The sequence below is a fragment of the Cimex lectularius genome, unplaced genomic scaffold (genome assembly GCF_000648675.2).
Source record: "Cimex lectularius strain Harlan isolate CLEC.00 unplaced genomic scaffold, Clec_2.1 scaffold21, whole genome shotgun sequence".
In the NCBI taxonomy this organism is placed as follows: Eukaryota; Metazoa; Arthropoda; class Insecta; order Hemiptera; family Cimicidae; genus Cimex; species Cimex lectularius.
The window spans coordinates 2,994,112-3,020,022 of NW_019392671.1; the positions used below are offsets into that span (position 1 = coordinate 2,994,112).

The following is a 25,911-nucleotide window of genomic DNA, read 5'->3' on the forward strand; positions in this document are numbered from 1 at the left end:
TGACTTTGGGAGAAGAAATACGATCTGCGAACTATTTATATTATTTTGGAGAAAACAGAGAGACCTGTGACGACACTTTTCAGCAGATCGACCTGACGTTCGATCCGCTGAAGACTGTCATCAGTACGAGGTCACCCGGGATGGTGTCATAAGCCCTGTTTAAGATATTAAACAAAACAAATCTTAATGTTAAATATCAAAACTGTACATAAAATTATTTTGGTGGTTTCAAATTTGCTTGCCTTCTTTCTTCGAATTCCTACTACTATTCTTTTTTTCTCTCGATTATATATTTTTTATCGTAACGCTCCTGTTTCTTTTTGCTCACTTGCAAGTTTTATTGTATTATTACTATTTTTTTTAAGCACAATAAATTTTTTTAATTATATATACAAGTTTTTTAATGATGCCCGATTCCCACAGAAGTGTATTGTGTACTCCGGGCCCTTCTGACCTATTAGTGCTGAAAAAACGATCGAAATAAGAAAAAAATCACAATAGTGCTGTTTTCTTGGACGTTCTTAAATTTTTCAATTTTTCGAAAATTTCGTCTTCTTTCTGCTTTAATTTTTTGTAAAAAACTGGAAATGAACAAAAACAAAGCCGATTTATTTTTAATTTTTACATAGTGAACAGTAGGAATTTTGATTTGATCCCAAGGCCCACCGGATCCGAAACGATTGAAAACAATTGCATATCAGTTTTCGTTGCTCAAAATGAACATAACCTGACTTGTTACGTGTGAGTAACCTGCAACACAATCAGATGTAACATGCCTATGCGCGTTAAAAAGGGAGGTTGCGTTTAGTCTGGTTAAGGATCAGTCCTAACTTACAACCTTGAAAAAGGTTTATTATTAAAAAATCGAATAAAGAAATAACCTGCGCATACCGGCAAACGAAAAGTTGCATTCTATCAGGTTAAGAATAAAGCAATTTTTCTTTAAACATAAAATCATAACATGCTAGGACATGTTAATAACAGGTTATGGTATTATGGTCGTGGTTTGGAAATCGTCTTAAACTAACCTGCAACACGAAATGATTGATAAATCTACATCAACTACAGGTGTAGGCACAATACTGGAGGTTGCATTTGGTTAGGTTACTAATTGCCAAAATCATCTAACTCGTAACTTAACCTGTACATTATATATATTTCTATCATAATTTATAATTGTGATAATTATTATTTTGTAATGAGTATCGCATACAGATGAATCTCAATCTAATAGTGAACTTCTAACTAAACTATTTCCTAACAGCACAGCTTGTGATTTCAAGTATAACTTTCCAACATAACCTTATCGCAGCTGTACTGAGAGGTTACGCCGAGCATCTGTAGCTAGCCTTGGTAAAGAGAAAATGTACGATTGAAATGAAAAAATTAAAAAAAAATCAGCTTTCAAAAATATGTAAAAGGTTACGTTTAGCCAGGTTACAATTATACGCATAACCATTCGTACAAGACAACGTGTCTAGACGTAACCGAAGAGTTCAACCAGTTTTATGAACTTTCAACATTTACGGCCAAAACTTCCTGACGTAACTAGAGTAGGTTACAGTCAGGTAATAATTCAGAACATAAAAATTAAATAACACGCAATGAAAATTGAAAATAGTTAAAAGCCAAATCAAAATGAAATGATGACCTTAGTGCATAACGTATTTTACTCCTCACCTTCAACAAGGCTGACAACCCGTCATGCTTAACATTGCCTGACCTACCTACCGGTAGGTTATGTTAAGCCAAGTTATAAGTATGAATTATAATGCTTGTAAAAAAAAGCCTATCTATTAAATAGGTGCAATAAAGGACGTCCAATCAGTTGATTACTATACGAGATATAATTCTGTAACCTTACAAAGTGCGGGGTAGCAGTTCAACACGTATAACAGCCGTAGGTTACGTTTGGCCAGGTTATGGTGGCAGAACGTAACCTTACGAAAATCATCACGTAGTCCGTCCGTTTATTTTCACAAGTGAATTATCAACAAATCAACTTAGTGACTGTATAAGCTTCAAAATTTTATTTAACAGTAGCATAGCCTTGATAGCCTATATCTTGCGTACCCTGCCATATAAATTCAAAAAGTGAACTTGATTATAAAGAGGAAAAATTCCGTATCAAAATAGAATGATGAATTCATGGTGTCTTATATAAATGGTTAAGGGATGGTTAGGGATGGTGGACTTCTATTAAAAATAAAAAAGACAAGACCATAGCCTGCCCATTTGTAATAAGTTGGCTGAGTTTACGCGTGGCCGGGTTACATGGTCATAAGTTAAATTTGGAGCGCAGGTTGTGGTAGAAATTATCATTCCTCACGAGGCTTTTTTTACGTATAAAAAAAAGGTTCTTTTCACATAAGGCACGGATTAGTCATAAGCTGAAATAAAAATCTTGCTATATAATACGCTTGAAAAGAAAACTAAATGTTTTAACCAGCTTATAATTGTTCAACCTAACCTAACTAACCTGTACGTAAACCTCTTTACCTAGGTAAAGACAGAAATGCCCGTGTGCATCTGGGAGGCTACGTTTAATCGAGATAACTCTTGATAAACATAACCTCTCATATAGAATGTATGTAAAATACCTGTCATGGAAGGTACGTGTTGACACATCACATTGAGTATTGTACAACGTAACAGTAACGTTTACAATAGTAACATTACAACAAAAGCCATCTGGAATACGGACCTTGAAAAGTTTATGACGCACAACCATAATCATAGAAACATAAACCTATCAAACTAAGGTTACATTTGTTCAAAATAAAAATATTGACTCGACCACCTTAATGTGGGTTTACGGTTCGACAGGCTATGTTAAGATGGAACGTTTGTACGTAAACTGTTATTACCGAAATTGTTCGGTGATCCTCGATCAATAACCTTCCACCTCGGCCAGATTATGCGTAAGCTATCCGACTTAGGCGGGTTGTTTCGCTGTGGTTTTGAATGTTTATTTCAGAAATCTTTTAGAAACAAACACGTTCCGTTTACGTACAATTTTTCTTTATTGAATATTCAAATTATTACTTGCCTGTTATTTCCTATTGACATCTGAACTTTGTTGGTCGGCGTATCAACAGATTATTTTCGAACCTTTTTTTTTGGATGAATCACTATTTGCTAATTTATTTTTAAAAATGTAGTTTTAGAGGGGTTACAGCGGTTGGTGTTACGCCTAACCTAACATCCATTTGATATAACAAAGTCGTAACCTATCGGTCAAATATCGATTAAAATCGTGTTTGTCCGGCTCGCCTAATATGTGAAACATTAATTAGATGAGTGAACGATGTTATAACTTTAAACTAGTTTCTATAAACAAGGACATAATTTCCAGTTAACCGTACTATAACCTCCAACGTAATATGTCACTTGAAAGCTGGGCTAGACTGCTCAACCTAACAATTCTTCAAAAGAGAAGAAACTTAAAAACTTGTCTTCAATCTACAGACCAATGGTTGACCGAGTAACCTCAACTGTTTATAATCTCGTCCAACCAATGGCCGTATAACCTTACTCCATTTTTATCTTTACAGCGCAGAATGAAAGGCATTTATTGTTTAGATGATATTTTACGTTCTTTCAAACTTAATTGGCAAATATATATACCTGTAATTTTGCAATAACATGTCCAATAAATAATAATCTCGTTAAACCAGTGCAATAACATGTAACAGGTCAACAAGTGTAATCTTATCTTTGTTGGCTTGAACAAACCTTGGCTTCGACAGTGAAGACCTAAAATAATAACCTTCGACTAAAAGGTTATGTCAACTCTATAATAAGACAAAGTATAACCTCATCCAAGATAAGTCTTATTTATATTTCGGCCTATAAATGTAAATTTTACCATCGCCCTAATATGCGAAACATTAGATGAGAAAGCAATTTTATTAACTTTAAACTAGTGGTATAAACAAGGTCATAGCCTCCGTTTAACCGTACTATAACCTCCATCCTTAAGAAGTCCCTTTTGAAAGTAGGGCTCTCTGTTGAACTTCACAGTTTGTTAAAAAAGAAAAATTCAAATACTTTTCTTAAATCTACTCGTCGTTGAACGAGTAACCTCAACTGTTTATAACCTTATTCAACCATTTATCGTATAAACTACATCGTTGTCCTTTTAGTGTTGGCAGCACGCAAAATACATTTACAGCACAGAATGATAGGTATTTATTGTTCAGATGCTTAAGTTCTTTTAACCTTAGTGGAAAATACAAAGCTACCGGTAATAAAATGGTTCAACCAATGCCCTAACATGGGACAGTAATAACCGTCAACAGCGAGAAATCAAGAATAACCTCAACCATATATCTTAAGATAAGACTCCATAAATAACCTTTACCATCTATCTTAAGGTATTTTGGTCGTAAGTGGTAACTGGTATAACGTACAGTATTGTAACCTCAACCAGCTTTCTCAATACATTTATTTATGTCTTCATTAATAATATCACCTTTGCCATCGGATGGTAACAGTTCTAAATTATAACCTTAACCAGCCACTAAACTGAATTAGTGAGCTGTGTTGACAGGGGTTATCTCAAACTAGTACGGTCGCTACCGTACAACAGTATAACCTCATCACTTACGTCTTTATTTCTAAGACTCACCATCATCCACTTTTCGTAAGCTTATTACAATTGAGATAACAGCTGCAGTAACCACAATCAGTCTTAAGACACTTGGATAGTCATAACTATAACCTCTACGAAGTATCTTAAGATCTTACGCTTGTGATTGAACAGTCCATAAAATAGTTTAAATTGGACGAAATTAACTTACGATATCCCTAATGTATCTCAGATAGCATGGGTCAACAGGTTCAAACTATAACCTCAACAATTCTCGTGGAAGCACTTACTGACCATAATGATATAAAAATCCGAAAGTGTGCGTTCTTGCCCTTCGCTCATTTGGCAAGGTTATGCCTTCTTACTGTGATATAACAGTAAGAAAGTGTAACCTCAACTATCTGTTTTAAGACGTTATAACAATTTGGGTTAAAATGGGTTCTTATTGTAATAACAGTAAGATTCAAAATTTTATCATAGTTTATTCATAATTCATATAAAAAACCCTCAACCCACTTTCCTGAAACATTTTAAACATGTGAGATAACAGTGAACCTCAAAACATCAAATATATATGGAAGAAATTACCCTCTTCCATCGTACGTTTAACCCCTCGTCTCTTTAGCAACGAAAATTTTTAAAAGTCAAGTTTAAGGTTAATAAACCTTTTCTGAAGTACTTATACAATTCAGAGATAACAGTGTCAAAGTGTAACCTTAACCATTTTAGTGGTCACTCATGATGATGATGGACTGGATAAATACCAGTCCATTGTTTCCACCTATAATTTCTTGTTTTATTCTTATCAAACGTAAGAGCCGTATTAAAGTGTAACCTCAACCATTTTGCTAAGTTTTCACTCATGATGATGATTTAACAATCCATTTTTACAACCTCCAACTTATCGTTTTAGGCTATCAAACTAACTTCTTAAAGTGTAACCTCAACCATTTCACTGAGGACACTAATGATGAAGTTGATATATCAGTAATATACGTTGAAAACTCCACTTATTCTCGTTATAATAGTCTTAAACTATAACCTGAAACATATTTTTGTCGATGATTATTATACAGCCACTGTGCAACCTCCAACACCCGTGAGCTGTCTCTAAGTGTACTCTCTGCCATTTCTTTGGTTTTTCCTTTTTGTTTGTCTTTCCACAAGCTGTGTGTTATTAAAGTTTTATGATTATCGTAGGATAACAGTCTTTTAAGTGTAACCTCGATTATTTTTAAGGACCTGAAGATTATGATATAACAGTCCCATCGTGCAACCTCCAACTTCTGGTTCCAACGTCAATTGTTAGATTACAGTCATGCCAATATGATCGTGAAACCTCGTCCTGTTGTAACAGTTTCTGAAGTGTAACCTAACCTTTTTAAGGGGGGTCTCAGAAATAAAACACAAATTAAACATCTTTATATTATTTATTACAATATAAATTTGATTTTTTGTTTTAATATTTTTTTTAATTAGTTATAATATTTATCATTTTACTAATCGTGTATAGAAAATACACCCGATTTTTTGTTGTTAATAATTTTTTAATTTTTTTTATTAATTAATTAAATGACCACCAAGCCACAACAGCCGAAGAGAACAACTTCGAAAGGAAAATCAAACAAAAAGGAACAACAGTACAAACTTTTTTTGTAGGTTTTTGTTTTTTTATATAAAACAAAATAGCACAAAATGAGAACAAAATATATTCTTCTTTATTATGATAATAAAATTTGAAATATTTAACAGAATATTAAAATTTTTGTCCGAAAAAAAATTTTTTTTTTGATATTTTTTAGACAATTTTTTAAACAGAAAAAATCCTACTTAGTGATATTAATTTAGTTTAATCTAATCATGTGTGTCCCCTGTTAAAACGTGTTTTTTTTAACGACCCTCTAGCTAGACATGCGACTCATTTCCCGACAATCATGTGAAGGTTTGGGTTAAGGGTTTGATGATGGGGGTGTGGGTGGGGGGTGTAAACAGCGAGACTGTGCGGACTAAAATTTTGACTCCGGAACATCTGGAAACTGGGCCTGTATTTTATCGTTCGACTCACGAATAGAAAGCTGCGCGTGATGTTGAAAAACCGTCGACGTCCGACCGGCCGTTTTCCCGGTCGTGGGTCCGTCCGGCCCCGCTCCTTCCTATACTAGCTGTTCCTTTTTATGTTGTTGAGGATGGTCGGCTCGGCGAGCCGCCTCCTCTTCGGCTGTTGTTGAAGGCCGGCCGGGTCGACACCGGCCTCCGGATGTCAGGAGTTGGCCAGGGCGGGGATCAGTTTCGTGTAAATGTCGAGACCTGTGAGGAATGTTGACTCTGAGAGGAACTCGTCGTGGTCGTGGAGGAGGACGGGCGTCTTGTTCATTGGCGAAAAGCCGAATGCTGGAATTCCAAGCTGAAAAAAAAAGTTTTAAAACATCCATCATATTGATGTACACAATCCATATAAGAAGGCGCTTCAGAACATAACCTGGCATCACGAAAAGATAACTGCTCATAATCTTCAAATATGTTGCCCTCTTACTAACGGAATCTTTGCGACAACTGCTCTTAACCTTCCAAGGTGATGCACTTCTAATAATGGCGTTCGATAACAAACGCGAACCCTCTGAGATAGTAACATCACATTACCTTCACATTTAAACATTTAACAACCTTCCTTTAACAATCTAGTAGTTTCTGATCAAATCAGACGTAAACTTCTTCAGTTCTAACAATGGCACCTACTAAAGCCATTTGATAAAACAAGGAATTCCTAGATAAAAGCTTATAACCTTCCAATGTGGAGACATCTTTACTAATGGCATTGGATCAGACCAATATGAAATCTCTAAAAAATCAAAATTTCTTTCCTTCCATGGTTTCACTAATTCATTACACCAGATAACATGCCAGATCAAACCAAGGGCATAACCTGCTTTTACCTTGGAAAACTGATCATAATCTTCCAAGATGGCGCCATTTTACTAGTTGCGCTTGCGCTTACAAACCTTAACCCTAGAGGTTATTGCTCATAATCTTTCTATTTAACCTCAAAATCTTGATTTCGAGATAAGCCACCTTTTAACATAACAACTTGTTAACTAGTAACCATGTTGGTTCAAATAAAATTTACTGTACGAGATAACCATCATAACTTTCCAATTTCAATATGTAATAACATAGCGGATATTATAGCTAATTTATTTTTTTTCACAGCATATAACTTGCCAATACTAAGAATACATTATGAGAAAATGCTCTAAGAGATAGCAGTTTGTAACCTACCAAGCTGTTGTCTTTTAGAAAAACGTCATATCCTAATAACGAAGGCGTCTTTTTTTTTAAATCTTTTAAGATAACATAATCTTCCGAGTAAGCCAAATAACTAATGGTGTTACGTGAAACCTAGGTGGATAACGTATTCGTTTTTTAAAGATTTCATAACAAATTTAAAAACATTTAATAACCTGTCTTGATTATAAAGTAAATGTTTAATTTCTTTCACATTACGAGATAAAATCTCTAGGCAGGCGAGATTTCCCTTATAACTAAAGATGTTGTGTCAGACTGTAACTGTAACATCGTTTTAACCTACCTCGCTACATCCGATAGTGTTTTGTTGCTAGTAATTCTTAATTTCCTACTATAATCAACAACTTTTTGAACTATAACTAAAGGTGTTTTGCCCTGGCGTAACATCCATAGTTATTGAGATAACAGATTTTTGTAAGCGTGAAACCAAGGTATAACCTAGTTCGGCTGATGAACCAATTTCATAACCCCCTCACTTCGTTTCATATCAGCTCTAGTGTTTTGTACCATCACGGTTTCGCTAGTTGGGTCCATAGTTTATTTAATCATAGTTTGAATTTTAACCTACATATTATTGTACATTGTCAACCGATGGTCGGTTTTGTACATTCGACCTCGGAAAACTTCCATAAGTGTCCCTCATGAATGATAGTCCATTGAATTTTACTAATCACGTTCGGATCATGAAACGCCATGGGATCAAATGGCGATATAGCACCCTATCGACGCTATCCATACTGATTTCATATCAATGTCTTTGTGAATAGATCCACACCAGTTCTAAATTATTGGATGTGGCAAGTGCCCAGATGGTGTAGGAGTTCTATCGTATTTGGCCATATTTATCATTATTGATCAATAATATTTAAATGTGATGGTTATTAATGACACGGTTTAGAGATTAGGTGTTTCTAATCCGTACAAAGATGTTACAGACGATGGAAGATGGTCGGAGGCCATGTGAGTGTTCAGGTTTGTTCATACTAGATAGAAATTAACATAATTTCTCAACTGTGAGTGTTTGGGCAGTCTTGGGTGTCAAGTTTGTAGTAGTAGTTAGGTCATTAGATAGTTTTTTGTACTTACATCGCGGACGAACCTGCTATCGGTGCCACCTGGGAAGATTGCCTCTCTCAATTTCAAACCTCTGAAAAAAAATCGAGTAGTTGTTGTTGTTTTATGGGAGGGGGTTCGACTTACAGTTTATCACATTCTTTTTTGAAAACGACCCAGTACGGGTTTGTCTTGTCGAGCCTCGTAAGAGCTTTTGCGTTCTGTTTCTGCTGGAACTCCGGATAGACACCTTTGCCCGCCTTTTCGCACACGTCCTTAAAAATTATTCCAGTTAATTTATTTTTAATTTTTAATTTTTTAATTACTTACTAGTATCCATTTTTCAAAGGATTGGAGGTCCGTGGTCGGCGAGAGCCTGCAGTCGAACCCGACGACCAATTCCGGAGGTACGACGTTGTTCTGGACGCCTCCCTTTCTCACGATTGAGTCAAATTTTTTTTTCAAATAATTTTTTTAAATTAATTAATTTTTTTTTCATCCAGTTCGTCAGTCCACGGTACAACAGGAAAACAAGGAAAAGACTACATTAGTAAAAACGGCCTCACCCTGGGTTAAAGCAGGGCAGGTCGCATCGATGAAAGCAGACATTTCTTTTCATTAATTTAATTTTAATTAATTTAAAAAAATACACTAAAAGGGATACTAGTGGGGGCTCCTCATCTACTGCAATTCAAGACCGCAGCAGTGAGGAAAGTCCTAACTACAAATAAAACAAAAACATGCAAATCTATAAACCAACAACCCCAAAAAATGTGTTTAATGTCCAAGGGAAAAATGTTCAGTTAACCAATAAAACGAAAAAACACTAAAAAAACCAAAATAAAAATTGTCTATCTTGTCACAATATCTAAAAAACGAGACACCAAGAAATCCTTTTTTTTAATTTTTATCAGTTTATCTGAATTTTTTTTAAAGGTAAAAATTGGAACAAAAAAAGAATAAATCTCCCCTTTTTAACTCTCTCCCCAAAAAACATTTAAGAAGAAAGAAAATGTATTTAAAAATGTTTACATACCTTCGCTAACGATAGACATGTAACATTTGAGAATTGAATTAAATTTGCAAAGACACAAATTCTTTATTTTAGGGGTGGTTTGGTCCCCTTAAAAACAATAAAACACCATTGGCCCGTTTTATATTTCGTAGGTTTTTTCTCTCTTCAAAGTCGATCCCGTATTATGAAGGCTGGTTGAAAAAGCACTCGGGCTCTGGGGTGATCAAGGGCGCACAGAAAGCCTACCTCCTACGCCATTTTTTGAGAAGTGACGAGAGGCACAAATTTTTCCCGAAAATATCAGGATGAGACTTGTTTTGAAAAGCCATATAGTAACCGAGAGCTCGTAGGTTTTTTGATGGTTAAAAATACCAGGGGTGTGGAAAATTGTGGGGGGTTTAAGAAATAAGGAGCTCCTACGATTGATTTTCAGCTGCATGGCGAATAAAACTATCAGGATGTGAGAGGTTACGTGAGGCTTTCGGAAAGCACAAACTTTTCCAAAAATATTTGGATGTGACTTGTTTTGGAAATGTCATTGATAACAGTATAAAAAATATCAGGATGTGAGAAATTGTTGAGGGTTTACGAAACAAGGATACGGTTGACTTTAGCCCTAATTTATTAACCATTAATTTCTAGTTTACTAATACATTATTTATTTGCAGTCGCCCGTTTTCTGGTTGTATTAGGATGAAATCCAATTCGGAATTCGTCCTGATGCCACCTCCACAATTTCTTTATTACATTTTTTTTCAGAAATGACAAAATGTACGCAATTTCAGTTTCATAGATTAAAAAAAAAATCCTAGTTTTGAATATTCTAAATTTTTTTCGAACTAATCAAAAACGAGCGGATGATGACGAAGTAGGGTTCTGTCGTGTTACAAGTGGCGCAACAAAATAAATATGCAGCCCGGTAAAACTTTCAAAAATATTTTTTTAATCGCCTTGGACGACGCTTAATACACCTTTCTCGTTTTCTTGGAATACATTTTCATATATTTTTTTGGCGTTTTCAAAGAAGGCTTTGTTAGAAACGCTTAAATCAAGAAGGCCGAGAAAGTCAATTTCTAACGTACTGACCTCTTGCTCCTGTAAGCAATATCAGGATGAAAAAATGTCAATATCCATAGATACTGCAAGAAGCATGAGGACGTTTTGGTCACTTAGCCATATTCTCGAACCAGAAGTATCAGCATGCATTAAAATCAGACATTTCTAGAACTCCTGACAATATTCACATCCTGTAATGACCCAAAACTTGCTCGAGTTTTCGTCAGACGTATCAGGATGCATCAAGACATTTATCGAGCTCCTGCGAAATTATTTGTAACATTTTGTCCAACTGTTATTAAATGCAAGCAGATACCAGGATTTTTAACACCCAAATGTCTTTTTGAAATCCTGCCTGCAATGTCAGGGTGTCTCATGTCTCATCCAATTTTTTCGAGCTCCTGATAGAAGTGTAAGGATGAATCAACTCAAGACATTTCTCGAGCTCCTGCCAACAGTAGTAACGACGCAAAACACAACCTCGCCAGAAGTGTCAGGATGCATCAGGTCAGACATTTCTCTCGAGGTCCTGTCAACATTTTATTTACAGGAGTTGCGACCCAAAATTAATTATATAAGCTCATTCTACAAATATCAGGATTTAACAACCAAATGCCTTTTCGAAAACCTGTCAGAAATATCAGGACCTTTTCGAGCTCCTGGTAGAAGTATGCATCAACTCAAGTCATTTCTCGAGCTCTTTCTTTCTGGTAAATTATCGATATGTATCGGTCCAAAACGAGCTTTTCTCGAGCCCCTCGTAAATATTACCAGGATGTACGAGCCCGTGAAATTGTTCAGACCACCTTTGAGTATCAGGATGCAGAATATCTTTCTTCCCAGGCCTGGTGCATTCTCAACCATTTCAGGATAGCATAACGTGATTTTTTTCGACGTGGAATACTTTTAAAAATGACCGTGGCCACTTTGTGCAAAAAGCAAATTTTTCAAAAGAAACCAAAAATTCGATAATTAAAAACTAAACGAAACAAGATAAAACGTAAAAGAATAGCGTCCAAAAGTCTTAGCGTGTCTCTTTTTCTTCTTGAAAAATAAAATAATAAAAAATAAATTGTTAAACCATAACAAATAAAATAATAAAAAATAAATTGTTAAACCATAACAAATAAAATAATAAAAAATAAATTCTCAATATTTTTTTTTTTCAAATAAATAAACAATAATTTTCTGTTTGTTGGATGAAATGAACCTTACTTTTTAATGGCAAAAATATTGTTTTCAAATAAAAATCAATGAGCTTAATGTGTCTCCCCTTTGTATATCGTCCATTAAAACAAAAATAATGCAACGTGAGGTGATTTTTTTAAAAAAGTTTCATTTTAATTATTTTGCTTGGAAATGAATCGGTCAGTTTTTTGTTATACCTTTACTCTCGTGAGGTTGATCGTCGTTACATCGCCGATTGTCAGCTTGGGGTTGGTCTCCAGCTTCTTTTTCTCGGTCGCCCTCAGGTCCATGAACGCATCGACGACACGCCTCATCTTCTCGCCGGCAGTCTCGGGGAGGAGAAGCGATCCGTGGCCCGGGGTGCCCTGGCAGTGGATGTGCACCTCTAAGCAAAGAAACCAAAGCTGATAATCGGAACTGTTTCGACCCTAGGAATACTCACGCCATATGGACCGTTCGCCGTAGAAGAGCAAGTACGTCTCGTCGACGCTGGCCATACCCTCGTCCAGGGCGCATCCGACGTTGAGGCTGCGGAAATCGTCGGTGAGTACCCATTTACCCATGCCGTCTTCACCTCCAATCTCCTCGTCTATGATTAGATAAAAAAAACTTATTAAAAATTATGAAGTATCTTCTTGATTCAGAACTAAGGAGCTCCATATGCTTCAGATTTCTTATGAAAGTATCAGGATTCGCACGAAAAGGAGTTTCCAGGAGCTTGCTGGCTGAATTCATACTTAGCACTTCACTTTCTGTCGGAAAGTATTAGGATATACACAGGATTTTTATAAGGTTGGACCCAGGTCTCCTTAGACTGGACGCACATTATCAAACGGTATAAGGAAAACTCATAACTGCAAGTTGTTTTAGAGGAGCTCCATCTTAAGCTCGATTTAAGATCCTGATACTTTCCGACAATTTTATTCCTGTCATTTTTGAAATATATCTACATTTTTGAAGATTTGCAGTACAGAACGTCTTGAGTCACCTATTCTCACAAGAGCTTAATTTAGTTCTTATTTAAGAATTTAATAATCCACCTAACTAAGGATATGAGGATGCAAGTAGATTTTTCGGTAAGGAGATCGGCCCATGTGGTCACAGGAGCTCTGGGCTTTGTTCGGATTCCTGATACTTTTCCGATTTAACAAATTATCGAACTGCTCAAGATGATTGTGTAGATTATAATTACTTGTGATTTATGGATTATCCTGACACTTTCCGATTTTTTTGAACCTGTCATTTTTGAAATATATCTAATTTTTCAAGATTTGCAGTAAAGAACGTCTTGAGTCACCTATTCTCACAAGAGCTTAATTTAGTTCTTATTTAAGAATTTAATAATCCACCTAACTATCTAAGGATATGAGGATGTAAGTAGATTTTTCGGTAAGGAGCTCGGCCCATGTGGTCACAGGAGCACGGGCTTCGTTCGGTATTTTAAGGTTTTTTCCGATATGAACTTATATTTTCGATAAGTATCAGGATTTTCTGTTAGGAGCTTGACGTAGATTATCACAAAAGCTCGAGACCGTCCAAAAATGTTCTAAATTATGATTTTCTTTGAGGAGCTCGACCTAGAAGCCTCGGCTAGGAACTCGAGGTCGTCACTCAGTTCAGTTTTAAGTTCCTAAGATCCTAATATCCTAATATCTTTCCGAATTCGAAACGCTCTAGTCCGAAAGATATCAGGATTGGTTCATTATCCAGTGGAGAGCTCACAGCTTGCATTTACGACCTTAAATTTTATTATGCTTAATCATAAACTTGACTTTGTTATTCGTGTTTCTTTCTCACAAATTTGGATGTCAACCCCCAAGTGGGAATTTTTAGAAAAGTTAAATCCCTTATCATATTCAGTAGGATAGGTTTTAGAATAAAAAACGCCTCGCTCTTTTTCTTACCTGGCACAAACGACATGTGGATCGTCCTCCTGAGCCGTACACCCGACTCCTTGAGCCTGCGAACCGCTTCGATGTACTGGATCCCGACGCACTTCATGTCTTGCGCCCCCCTCGCGTAGATGTTGCCGTTGGCGTCCTTCTCCGCCCCGAAAGGATCGTGGGTCCATTTCTCCTGTAAAGGCAAAACGTTATTTTCCCCGTACGGTCGTTTTCTAGTGATAAAATACCCACGGGAAAGACGGGAACGACGTCCATGTGGGAGTTGAGCAAGAGCGAAGGCAGGCTCGGTTCGAGCCCCAGCCACGTTATGATGACGACGGGCTTGGCCGGCGTCGGTACGAACACCCGCACCGGAAGGTCCAAGGCTTTAGCCTGCCTCTTCAAAAAGTCGACGCAACCGTCTGAAATAAATATAAATAATAAAACATCAAGCATTTTTAAGGCCATCTATATATAAAATTTTTGCGGTCCTTCAGGCAGAGGTGAACAGGATTTATGGGTTTACCGGGGCTCCTATTCTTGTTTCATTCTACACGTTACAAAATGCATAGCTTAACTTTTTTTGGTAGTAAATAATATTCAGTGTACAAATCGCCTTTTAGGTTTGAAATTCGATAGCTTACATCAAAGTTAATTGAACCACGTGTCAGTAGCAAAGACCAGGACCTCCTCAAATCTCAGAATAGATTAGGGTTATATTGATCGACGGTATAGAGATTTCATCAGAAAATCTAAAATAATGGATTTGTCGGCTACCAGGGCATGGTAAACAATACACCCTGTATACATAAACATAAAGATAAAAGAGTTCATTGATCAAGGGTTTCAATCCCAATTCAAAAAAGAGATCCATTGTTAGGATAAAAACGATTTTTTTGTAGGAGCTCTTTTTGGTAACAGGATCCAATAAAAATAATCCACTGGAGCTCCTATAATATCAGAATTTCTGTAAATTTCATTAGAAAATCTAAAATATTTGGTTTTGTCAGCTACCAGGGCATGGTATACACAAAGATAAAAGATAAGGGTTTCATTTCAAATTAAAAACAGTGCTCCTATGTTAGGATAAAAACGATTTTTTATAGGAGCTCTTTTGGTAACAGGATCCAATAAGAATAATCCACTGGAGCTCCTAATATCAGAATTTCTGTAAATTTCATCAGAAAATCTAAAATATGTGGTTTTGCCAGCTACCAGGGAATGGTATACATAAAGGTAAAAGATAAAGGTTTCAATTAAAATTAAAAACAGAGCTCCAATGTTAGGATAAAAACGATTTTTTATAGGAGCTCTTTTGGTAACGATCCAATAGAAATAATCCACTGGAGCTCCTACAGTATCAGAATTTCTGTAAATTTCATCAGAAAATCTAAAATATGTGGTTTTGCCAGCTACCAGGGAATGGTATACATAAAGATAAAAGATAATGGTTTCAAATCAAATTAAAAACAGAGCTCCAATGTTAGGATAAAAACGATTTTTTATAGGAGCTCTTTTGGTAACAGGATCCAATAAAAATAATCCACGGGAGCTCCTATAGTATCAGAATTTCTGTACAAAAAATCTAGAACTTTTATTACGTTAATAGAACAGCAGAATAATCCTTATTCTATAGATATATTAGATTCAAAATGAAGAAACAGGAAAAAAAAGAGAAATCGAAAGATTGAACAAAAAATTTACAGGAGCTTGTGAGGTAACAGGATTTAAACAGACCTTTGCCTTCTTCACCATCACTGTAGTAGCTAATTTCTATTTCGTTCGATAAGGAAAAGCGCAAACTCCTAGCAAACCCCAAACCATTGGGAACGTAATGTGGCAAATACAGCCATGGACCATTGTTGGTCACTTAAGTGTAAAAAAAATCTCAATACTCCTCCAACAGCTGGATTCATCAACATTCTGCAACCCCATCGTAGGCGCGCCTATTACCAGAACGTCCTCATACCCCAACGAACCAAACTTTGATACCAATATCCCATTAATTTTTCACCAATCAATCTAAAATCACTTATCACTTATGTTAAATAACAGCGGTGATAAGGGCCCCCTTGTCCTACTCCCTTCCCACTTGGTGATACCTAACTCCCAACCTCAATATAATATGGTATCAGGCTTTTAATCCCAACAGAGCATCTAAATCACGAGGATATTATCAATCTGGAGCATAACTTTACTGTCGTACGCTAAGTATCAGAAGGAATCCCAAAATTTCAGGTTCGTTTATTTATCGTTGATTAATCAGGATTTTGAGGGCATGGCATACAGTCCGGGTGACAAGCTCGAGTCTTGATGACAATGCGTGACTGGTTGACGTTCCAACTTAAGCTGAAACTTTTCCAGTGTGGATTGTCTGGTAGGTCTGTCGATCACGACCTTTCCACCATCGTCGGCTGGGGGGGTTCATTGAACGGCCGATGCGGACGTTACTTTGCAGCAGAGCGTCGACCGAGTGCCACCCCCGAGAGGGCGAAGTTTGCAATGGATATCTCACTGGGGGATCGATCAAGAGACGTGCATTGCCCTCTGCCATTAACGGTGACTAGTGGGCCATCGAAGGTTATGCAATGCGGCCTTAGGTAGTTTATTATTTTATTATTTTTTAATTTAACGCCTCGGATAAACAAAACAGTTGTGACGAAGGGGGGTTCCCGGATATGAGTGAACTGCGCGTTGGACGTTAATTGGTCTCGTCCTGGTCCCAAGTGGATCTATTAAAAGACCGCTTCCCACCTAAAAAGTTTATTTCTACTCGAAGCCGGTTCGTTTAGGATGCAATATTTCGATAACCTGCTGTTGACAGGTTCCGAAGTCAAAATATATATATACAGGGAAAAAATAGCGCATATGGAGCCAAGTTTTAACAAAAAAAAAACCTGAAGGAGCTTCTAAGGTATCGAGGATCCAATAAAATATCTTAAAAGCTCCTATATAGCAATCATCAGGATTTATAAAAATTTGGAAGAACTCCCGTGATTCTAGAGCTCTCGGTATCAGGATCATATCCAAACAAAATCAAACCCTGGATAGAGAAGCTTATAAATAACAAGATCATATAAAAACATTTAGAAAAAAATCTAAACTAAAAGTCAAAATAAGGGTGCTCCTAAAGTATCACGATAACAGTAAAAAAAGAAATAAAAATAAAAGAGCGCACGTAGAAACAGGATTTAACAAATTTGTAGGACCTTCTAAGGTATCTATCCCATAAAAGATCTTAAAAGCTCCTATAATCACCAGGATGGATTTATAAAAAAGGGATTCCTGTGATTTTGATTAGCTCTTGAGGTATCATGATCGTTATTTAAAAACAAACAAACCGTAGATAATAAAGCTCCTAAGTAGTAATAGAATCATATGAAAGTTTGACAAAAATCTAATCTAAAAAAAAATCAAGGAACGTGCTCCTAACGTATCAGGATACAGTAAATAAAGAATGAAAAGAAAAGAGCGCAGGATAACAAAAGCAGATAATATCTAAAGGAGCTTCTAAGGTATCGAGATCCAATAAAAGATATTAAAAGCTTTTCCATAGTATCCTATATAGTATATCACCAGAATCGATTTATAAAAATTTGGAGGAAATCACGTGATTCTAAAGCTCCCGATCATATTAAAAAAAAAAAAAAAATAATAATAATAATAATTATATATATAACCTTGGATATTGAAGCTCCTAAGTAACAGTATCATATAAAAACAAACAAGAACAATTAGTAAGGTTCTCGGTTATCCGTCAGGTTCATACTAATAATGGCCATTGAACAAACCCCAAGAAAAAGTCTTGTAGATTTGGTCGTTAGCGATCATTTTGGCCCGCCTATCCTCGCTGTCACTGGAAGATCACCGTCAGGATTTGAATAAACAAAAACAAAATTGAAGTAGCAATTAATTATTACAGCTGAAACTTAAAAAAACGAGCTCTTGTTCAAAATCCGTCGGTTTTCGTACAGGGGAAAACAATGAACAGGAGCTCGTTTGAAATTGGTCTAAAGCAAATGATATCACGATGCTACTACATGAAGGAGCTTGACTAAAAATTGTCAGTTTATTCTAAATTTGTTATAAAGAGCCTTGTAACCTGACATAAAAATCAAATGTCTTGAACTTCATTGGATCCGTCCTGCCTCGCTGCAACCTCGACGGAACTTCGAACCTTTTTGATTTTGTTCCTTCTCTACCCTACAGCACAATATTCCTTTTATATTAAAAAAAAAATTCATACATATTATTTTAATACACCAGGGGCGCCGATTTTTTTATACTGACAGGCGATAAACTCGAACAATTTTTCTTGTTGACTATTTTTCCTAGTTTTATCTGTGTTAAAGTACACAATGTTTCTTCCTGGTAATTTATTGTTGTTTACTCTATTTTGTTGTTTACATGCCTTCCAGACTTTTATTATTTAAGTCTATAGTCAAACACGGTTGCACAACAGCATAAATTTTAAAACCGCTAGAAGAAAATTTGGAAAAACCATGTGCCAGTTTTAAAGCGATACCAACTATTAGTTGATATCGAAACTATTAGTTGGTATCGATACTATAAAAAGTATACAAAACCCATCAATCGATATTTTCAGATCGATGTTTGCAAGTCGAAATGTTTAGCAATCGATTGTTTGTCAACGATAGTTAAAAGACGACGTTGATTCAAATATACAATCGATATATATATTTTTATACCGATAGTTGACTATCGACGACATCGACATACAACTCAATCGATGTTGGTCATTTATCTATCGGTGGTATCGATATTTGTTAATCGATATTCTCGAGTGAATATTTGTCAATCGATATGCATTGATGTTGGTCAATCGAAGTTTATATCGATGTTTCTCAGAAGAATTTTTTAGATCGATGTCAGCTAATCGATCTTTTTGCTGTTTGTCAATCGATAAAAACAGCGATGTTTGTCGATATATATTTTCACGTGAATATTTGACACATTTTATATCGATAGTTGACGATAAATCGATTTGTTAATGGATACATTGACAGTCGGTATATACGCATGTTTTTGTCAACCTAAAATGCTATCGATGTTTCGCAGCAGAATTTTTTATATCGATGTTAGCTAACCGATCTTTTTCACACTGTCGTTCAGTCGATGTACATCGTTGTTTGCCAATCGATAAAAACACCGATGTTTGTCGATGTACATTTTCACGTGAATATTTGACACATTTTATATCGATAGTTGACGATAAATCGATTTGTTACTGGATACATCGACAGTCGGTATATACGCATGTTTTTGTCAAGCGAAAATGCTATCGACGTTTCGCAGCAGAATTTTTTATATCGATGTTAGTTAATCGATCTTTTTCACAGTGTCGTTCAGTCGATGTACATCGTTGTTTGCCAATCGATAAAAACACCGATGTTTGTCGGTGTACATTTTCACTTGAATATTTGACACATTTTATATCTATCGTTGACACTGATAAATAGATTCGTCAATCGATACTTTTAAATTGCCAGTCGGTATATATCGATGTTATTATATCGAAGTTGCCATCTATGTTTCACAGTTGAAGTTTTTATATCGATGTCAGGTAATCGATATTTTCACACTGATAAATTGATTCGTCAATCGATACATTGTCGGTCGGTATATATATCGATGCTTGTCAATAGTTACTGTTTGTCAATCGATAAAATAACTGTTTATATAACTTCATTTCTTTACAAAACGAATGAAATTAATAATGACTATATCTATTGCCCCGATCGACTCACATAAGTACAGAATTATTTATCGTTATTGATAATTTATTTTTGTTTGTTAAGTGCGAAAATAAATTATCAATATTCACTATCTCTCAAATTTTAAATATCTGGTGTGTCTGAACACGAGATAGTTCCTATAATTTATTTTTAAAAAATGAAAAGGTTTCGATTTCTTATTTTCCACGTCGAAAGTTTTAAATATAATAATAATGAATAAATGTTAATTCTTTTATACCTTTATAAGTAAAGGAAAATGAGAAAGTATTGTTTTCATACCGCCTCAGATCTTATCTGGCCCGATAATCTCCAATGTTTTATGCTTCTTATCTTAAAAGAGGTGTTTACATTTACGACTGAAAGTTCTGTTTATTTTAATTTTTTTTTTGTAAAAGGGATGGCGCATTTTCAGAAAGATCTCTGTAAAACCGTGTTTTCAGGCTACATTTGTTTGGTTTTTAGTCCAAATGCTTAGGCAATTTTTATTTATTTCAAGGCAAATAAAAAATCGAAACCTCCAGTTACTGGAATGATGATCATACCTGATTGAAATAAAAGTACATAGTAAATTAATAAGTTATAGGTAATAACAATAAAAAAACGGAAAATATCAGGTTTTGTGCTTCGTTCCGACGCCTAGCGAGGACGTACGGCGCCAGGACAATTTTATTTTATTAATTTTTTTTTTCGAAACACCCCAATTATTTGTTGGATCAGAGCAAACAATTTTAATCGGAAATAGCGTTTCCAGGCGGTCACAAGGGATCATTCAAGGCGTTCGACTTGGCTGTGTTAGCCATCCAACCATATTTGGATGTATCGACGAAGTTTTATCACGATGTGATAAAGCGATAGCGCACGGACAAAGTGCGAATATGTTTCAGTTCATAGTTCTTGTACGAATCTTTTAAAAAGGGAGCGAGACTAGGTGGTCCCAACGGTTTTAACCAGGAGTGTAAGGTTATTCTATGTGACTTCTAGGGTCGAAGGTCAGATTTGTACTCGTTTTAAACAGCGAGACGATACGGACCTAGGTTTTAACTAAAAAAACTACTCAGTCGAGAGGTCATTAGTTTTTTTTTTAAATGAGATGTGTCGGACCAAAAGGAACCAGGGATTGTACGGTTTTCTGTTCGAACATGATTTAGTTACAAAAAAGCGTGACCGGGCGGACCCGCTGTTGCCAAAATAACCCAGTTTTATTGGCCACTTGTTTTCTTCCCTAAAAAAGAAAACTATGAGATCTACCGCACCCAAAAGGTCATCATCACATGATCACAAATTTTGGCCATTGTCAGGAAGGGAAAACGTGGCGTTTTCTGGTTTTGGGCCATTCATTGGTCATAAAAGAAAGAGAGAGACCAACGGGATTGAAGAAACCTCAAGATTTTTGTACGGTTCGCCCTCAAAAGCCGGAAAACCTTCCAGATCAGTTTATGGAGTAATGGTCTGCTTCGTAAAGAATAAGAAAAAAGTAAAAACAGCGAAACTAAACAGACCCAAAGCCGGTATTGCACCATAATCAAATTGACAATTATGCAGGAAGACACGGGTCTCGGTTGCGGTTGCGGGTTGTTACACTGCTGGGGCAAGGTGACACCTCTTGACACGGACATAGCGAGACTAAGCTGACAATCAATGGCTCAACAGTTGTCAATTATTGTCTTTTTGTGTGTACCTTTTGGTCGTTATACTGTTTTTTTTCTTATTTTTTATTTTTATTATGCCAGGTCTGGTTTGCATCATATATTTTATTTTTTATTTATTTTATTTTATTATTTTTTGGTGAAAATGTATGGAAAAATCTGACTGACCGTAATTGACATTGGGCTGGACCGAGGGTATCCTGAGGTACTCTCTGAAGTTCTTGACGGCGACGTGCTCCGTCATCTTCTCGTCGTCCTCGTTAATCGCCAGCTTGTCCGTTGGCAGCCTCTTCGTCGACGTCTTCTTGGGACAGGTCTCACCTCCGCTCTGCTTGTTCTCCTTACCGGGGCTACAAAACGTTGCCATATAAGCGGCTCGGACCAGTGCTGACAATCCCCGGACGGAAATTCCCAAAAGGATCGATCGATACGGAACCTGGTGACGGGCAGGCGCGAGCGCAGGCGCAATGAGTCGCGGGAGATTTTCCCTCCGAAATTCGAAGACGAACGACGATGCGTAAAACTTGCGATCTGAACGTTTTAAAAAATTGGAAGCTACTACTTGAAGTTGATTAGTGGTATCATGATGTCAAAGGAAGCCAAAGCTCCTTACCTTTCGTATGAAAGTTGTGTCATACGTTTCCACCCTAATCCTGTCCAAGGGATACTAGGGTAGCAGGATATCACTGGATTTTCGGAAAATCCACCCTTTCAAGTCGAAGATTCAAATAAACCTTCTGGTATGACAGAATGGGTTTACTTCAAGGGAAGATCTGAGTTGCTAGTGTATCAGGTACGGTTTTCAGAAACTAAGCTCCTGCTTTTTAATGGAACCCCTTGTTCTTAGTATCAGGATTGGTTTTTCCGAAAGTAGCTTCTATTTTTCAGGAAAGCACGATTTAGTATGCAGGAAATCGAAGCTGTCTATTTTTTGGTGTATAAGGCAGTGAGAGAAGGTTTTTGTCTAAATCAAAGCTACATGAAGGGAAGTCCTGAGTCCCCTAGGTTATCAGGAAGGATTTTGAGAAATGCAAGCTACTATGCTATGCAAATAAATTGCTAAGTGTTTCATCAGAAAACACCCGATCAGGTTCCTTCGTTTGTTTTGGAGTAGTCATCTGATACCTCCATACCATATGGTATCTATGCTTTCCTGAGTTCTAACTTTACTCTGTTGAGAAGATATGACTGTCATCATATATATGATATGATGTAAAGAATGTTTGCGGGATTGAGTCAGACCCGAAGGTTATTCACCGAGGTTGGTTAGTTCATGTCAGACACAAAGTCATGAGTATCGTGTCTTCTCAGTAAACCGAAGTTTCTTTCCTCGTGGACCTTTCGATGTTTGTCGAGAAGCCGAATTTCTTTAACGAAGAGTATAATGTTAACCAGCGGGATTTTGAATATTAACCATTTAAGCCAGAGGGTCCGTCTGTTCTCGCCGCATTCCCATCTCAAGCTGGTCCAGGCGGACCCAAAAAGAATTGGTGACCATTTCAAATCAGTACAGATCTCTAAAATCAAGTAAAAAAACTGCAGACCCAATTTTTTTATTATTTCTTTTTTAAAAAAAAATTCTCCAGGCCTTCCTAATTACAAAATGTGTAGTTAGTTCAATTGGCTAAAAAAATACCGAATTCTTTTCCATGGGCTGTGTGGGATTTTGTAAATTAACCATTTAACCGGAAGGGTCCGCCTGGTCTCGCCGTATTCTCTAGAGCTGGTCCAGGCTGATCCAAAAAAAGATATCCGTGTCCGTTTCAAGTCAATTGAAAAATCAGGTCAAATAGAGTTAAAAAATATATAATTATAATTTAAAAAAGAGCCCAGTTCTTTACCAAAATACTTTATTTCCACTCCATAGACCAGAAGGCAAAAACGTTCTCTTCCAGGTGGTTACATCACTGTTACCCCTATTCACTTTAAACAAATAATACATATGCAATACTTATTGACAAATATAATTGGAGTCATTTTGTACTGGCCATATTATGACAATTTTATTATAAAGATTATATATCAATTGGAGATTTTGATAATGCAGCTTTTATTTCGATCAGTTTACATAAATGTTTTTTTGTTAGATATTGATCGTTCGTTCGTATTATCTGCCATTTTTAGGTTTTACACTGTTGTAACCTTCTAGGAGGTCTCATCCGAGCAGGTTACAACAGTTGTTAAAAACAGGTTATAATAATATAAAACAGGATATACTATCACAAGTATTTTACATACTATCAGTTATATGTAACCTCCAAGTGTTACTCTGATAGGTTAAAACCTCAAACCTCACGCCCATGAGCAGGTTTGATGTAGAGGAGTCGTGCATATTACAATAGAGACAGCATAAAAAATGTCTTAAATACTGGTTTTACCTCGGCGGTTTCACCAGTGGAGGTTATAGCTGCAGGTCATCGGTAACTGTAATCGGTAACCTCCGCGGTTTTAAATTCGCGCAGGTTATCACATTAAACACGTCTTGGCGACTCGAGATTCACATTGTACTCTTTACATTACCCTAATTTATAGTTGCTGCAAAATGTTTACAGCATTTATTTTTATTGTAACCTTTCATAACCTCAAAGATGTTTCGTTATAAAGTATTCGGCGGAATGCGTCGTTTCGTCTTATGAATTAATTGTATGTCTTGTAGTTGCTGACATGTCGAATTTTCATACGGTACATCGTTATAAGCTTATTTCAGCCTTTCCATAACCTCTCAGAGGTTACAACTGTGCAGGTTATGCAGCGAATTCCCTGCTTCCGGGTTTAGTTCCAGACGGGTTGCTCTATTTTCGGTTGTTTCTCTTAGTTCACCCTTTCACGTCTCGAATGTCATAAATAGTTGTGCGTATCAGATAAGGAGTGTCCCGGTACGAAATTAGGCCGGACAAGGAGATAACATGTCGACAAAGTTTACAAACACGTCTTTCATCGTAATATTTGTTTGTTACTCCTGGCCATTAACATGTCAAGATTAAAAAAGATAATGGATAATAAATTCTTATTTATTTTCTTTTTTAAAATCCAGAAAGCAAAACGGGTGGATATGTCTCGAATTTCAACGTAAGTAAAATTTTGGGAGGTTACGTGCAGGAACGTCGTATGTGAAGGTTCTATCAAGGAGGGTGAGGTTCTAAAGCACAATAACATGCAGATCATATTATTGCAGACTTTATCCAACTCTAGGAGGTTATGTGAGTGTTATATGGGGATGTTTAGGTTTACTATGGATGTAACCGAAATTACTAATCGTTCTTTCATACAATAACTAAGACCAGGAGGCTGGTTATGAGCTAATTCAATATATTGTAACCTGGGCACACTGCGGGACTTTTAACATGGGAAAAAAGCTTTAAATTAACTTCTAAAGCAATCATTTAAAATTTATAAACCTTACAACCTCTTTTGCCTTGTCAAGGTTACGTGAGGGTTACCTCGACGAGTTCTTTAGTCAGTTGGTCAAAAGTTTAAATTACCGTAATTATTCATTTTTTGATAACTTCATTTTATGATTTACTTGTCTAGCTTAGCTTGTTATAATAGAAAAGTACATAATCTTTTGGCAGTTCATCCTCATTACAAAAGTTAAGACAATCTTTATTTAAAATTTATGAAGATTATTTAAAACCGCTGTTTATATTGAGGTTATGTTTTGGTTAGATTTTTTTGTCAAGCTGTGTTAAAATTAATCTTATTCGATGGTTTTGCCCTAACATGCTTAAATCTTCCATAGTTAAAATTCCATTAAATTTACCCGCTGGAGGTTACGTTCTTGCTTAAAATAGCGTAACCTCCTGCCATTGTTATTCGGTCATATATCGAGTGTGAAACCTTTATATAAAGCATCTCTAGTTGCTATTTCTCCCAAAGGGAATTTTATTATTTCCTCATGTAACCTCTTAGAAGACCGATTAGACTTTTTTCTAGTTGCTGCAATTACAAAAAGAAAAAAAAAATATATCACCAAAACTTTCATCCGTCCCGGGGGACCATTCCAGTTAAATGATAAGATTTGCAAATATTACAATTGATTTGTATACATTTCCGGAGTAAATACGTTACAAACGACTAGGTATTATCTATCGCTAATATTACAGGAGGTTATGTCCGATGAACATGTGACACCTATTTTCTGCGGTTTCTCAGCAATATGTTACCCATATAACACCATGCGTCCTTCTTAGACGTTATATTTGTCCAGGTTACGATTTGCATTTGACATCTTGGAGGTTACTTCGTGCCAGATTTTAACTACCAAGATGTTAAATTCTATCAGGTTATATTTGCTTTTTTCCTTTTAGTTATAATTAATATCCAAGAGGTTACGTATTCTTAGGTTAAACTATCAGCTCGTATTCTCCGCTGAATTTGAGGTTGCATCGGATCAAGTTATAGTACAAATTCATTTTCTAGA

The 25,911-nt window shown here is 36.1% G+C and overlaps 1 protein-coding gene across 1 annotated transcript; it reads right to left on the reverse strand.

The window, feature by feature from the left end:
* Positions 1-6,456: 6,456 nt before the first annotated feature.
* On the reverse strand, positions 6,457-21,914 carry LOC106670786 (aminoacylase-1-like). The gene is made up of 9 exons (XM_014401377.2): positions 21,660-21,914; positions 14,342-14,511; positions 14,111-14,282; positions 12,649-12,795; positions 12,404-12,591; positions 9,278-9,379; positions 9,095-9,222; positions 8,981-9,041; positions 6,457-6,995 (listed from the first exon to the last, which is right to left on the reverse strand). The coding sequence occupies exons 1-9, from the start codon at positions 21,856-21,858 to the stop codon at positions 6,852-6,854; spliced, it is 1,311 nt and encodes a 436-aa protein (XP_014256863.1). The 5' UTR covers positions 21,859-21,914; the 3' UTR covers positions 6,457-6,851.
* Positions 21,915-25,911: the final 3,997 nt, after the last annotated feature.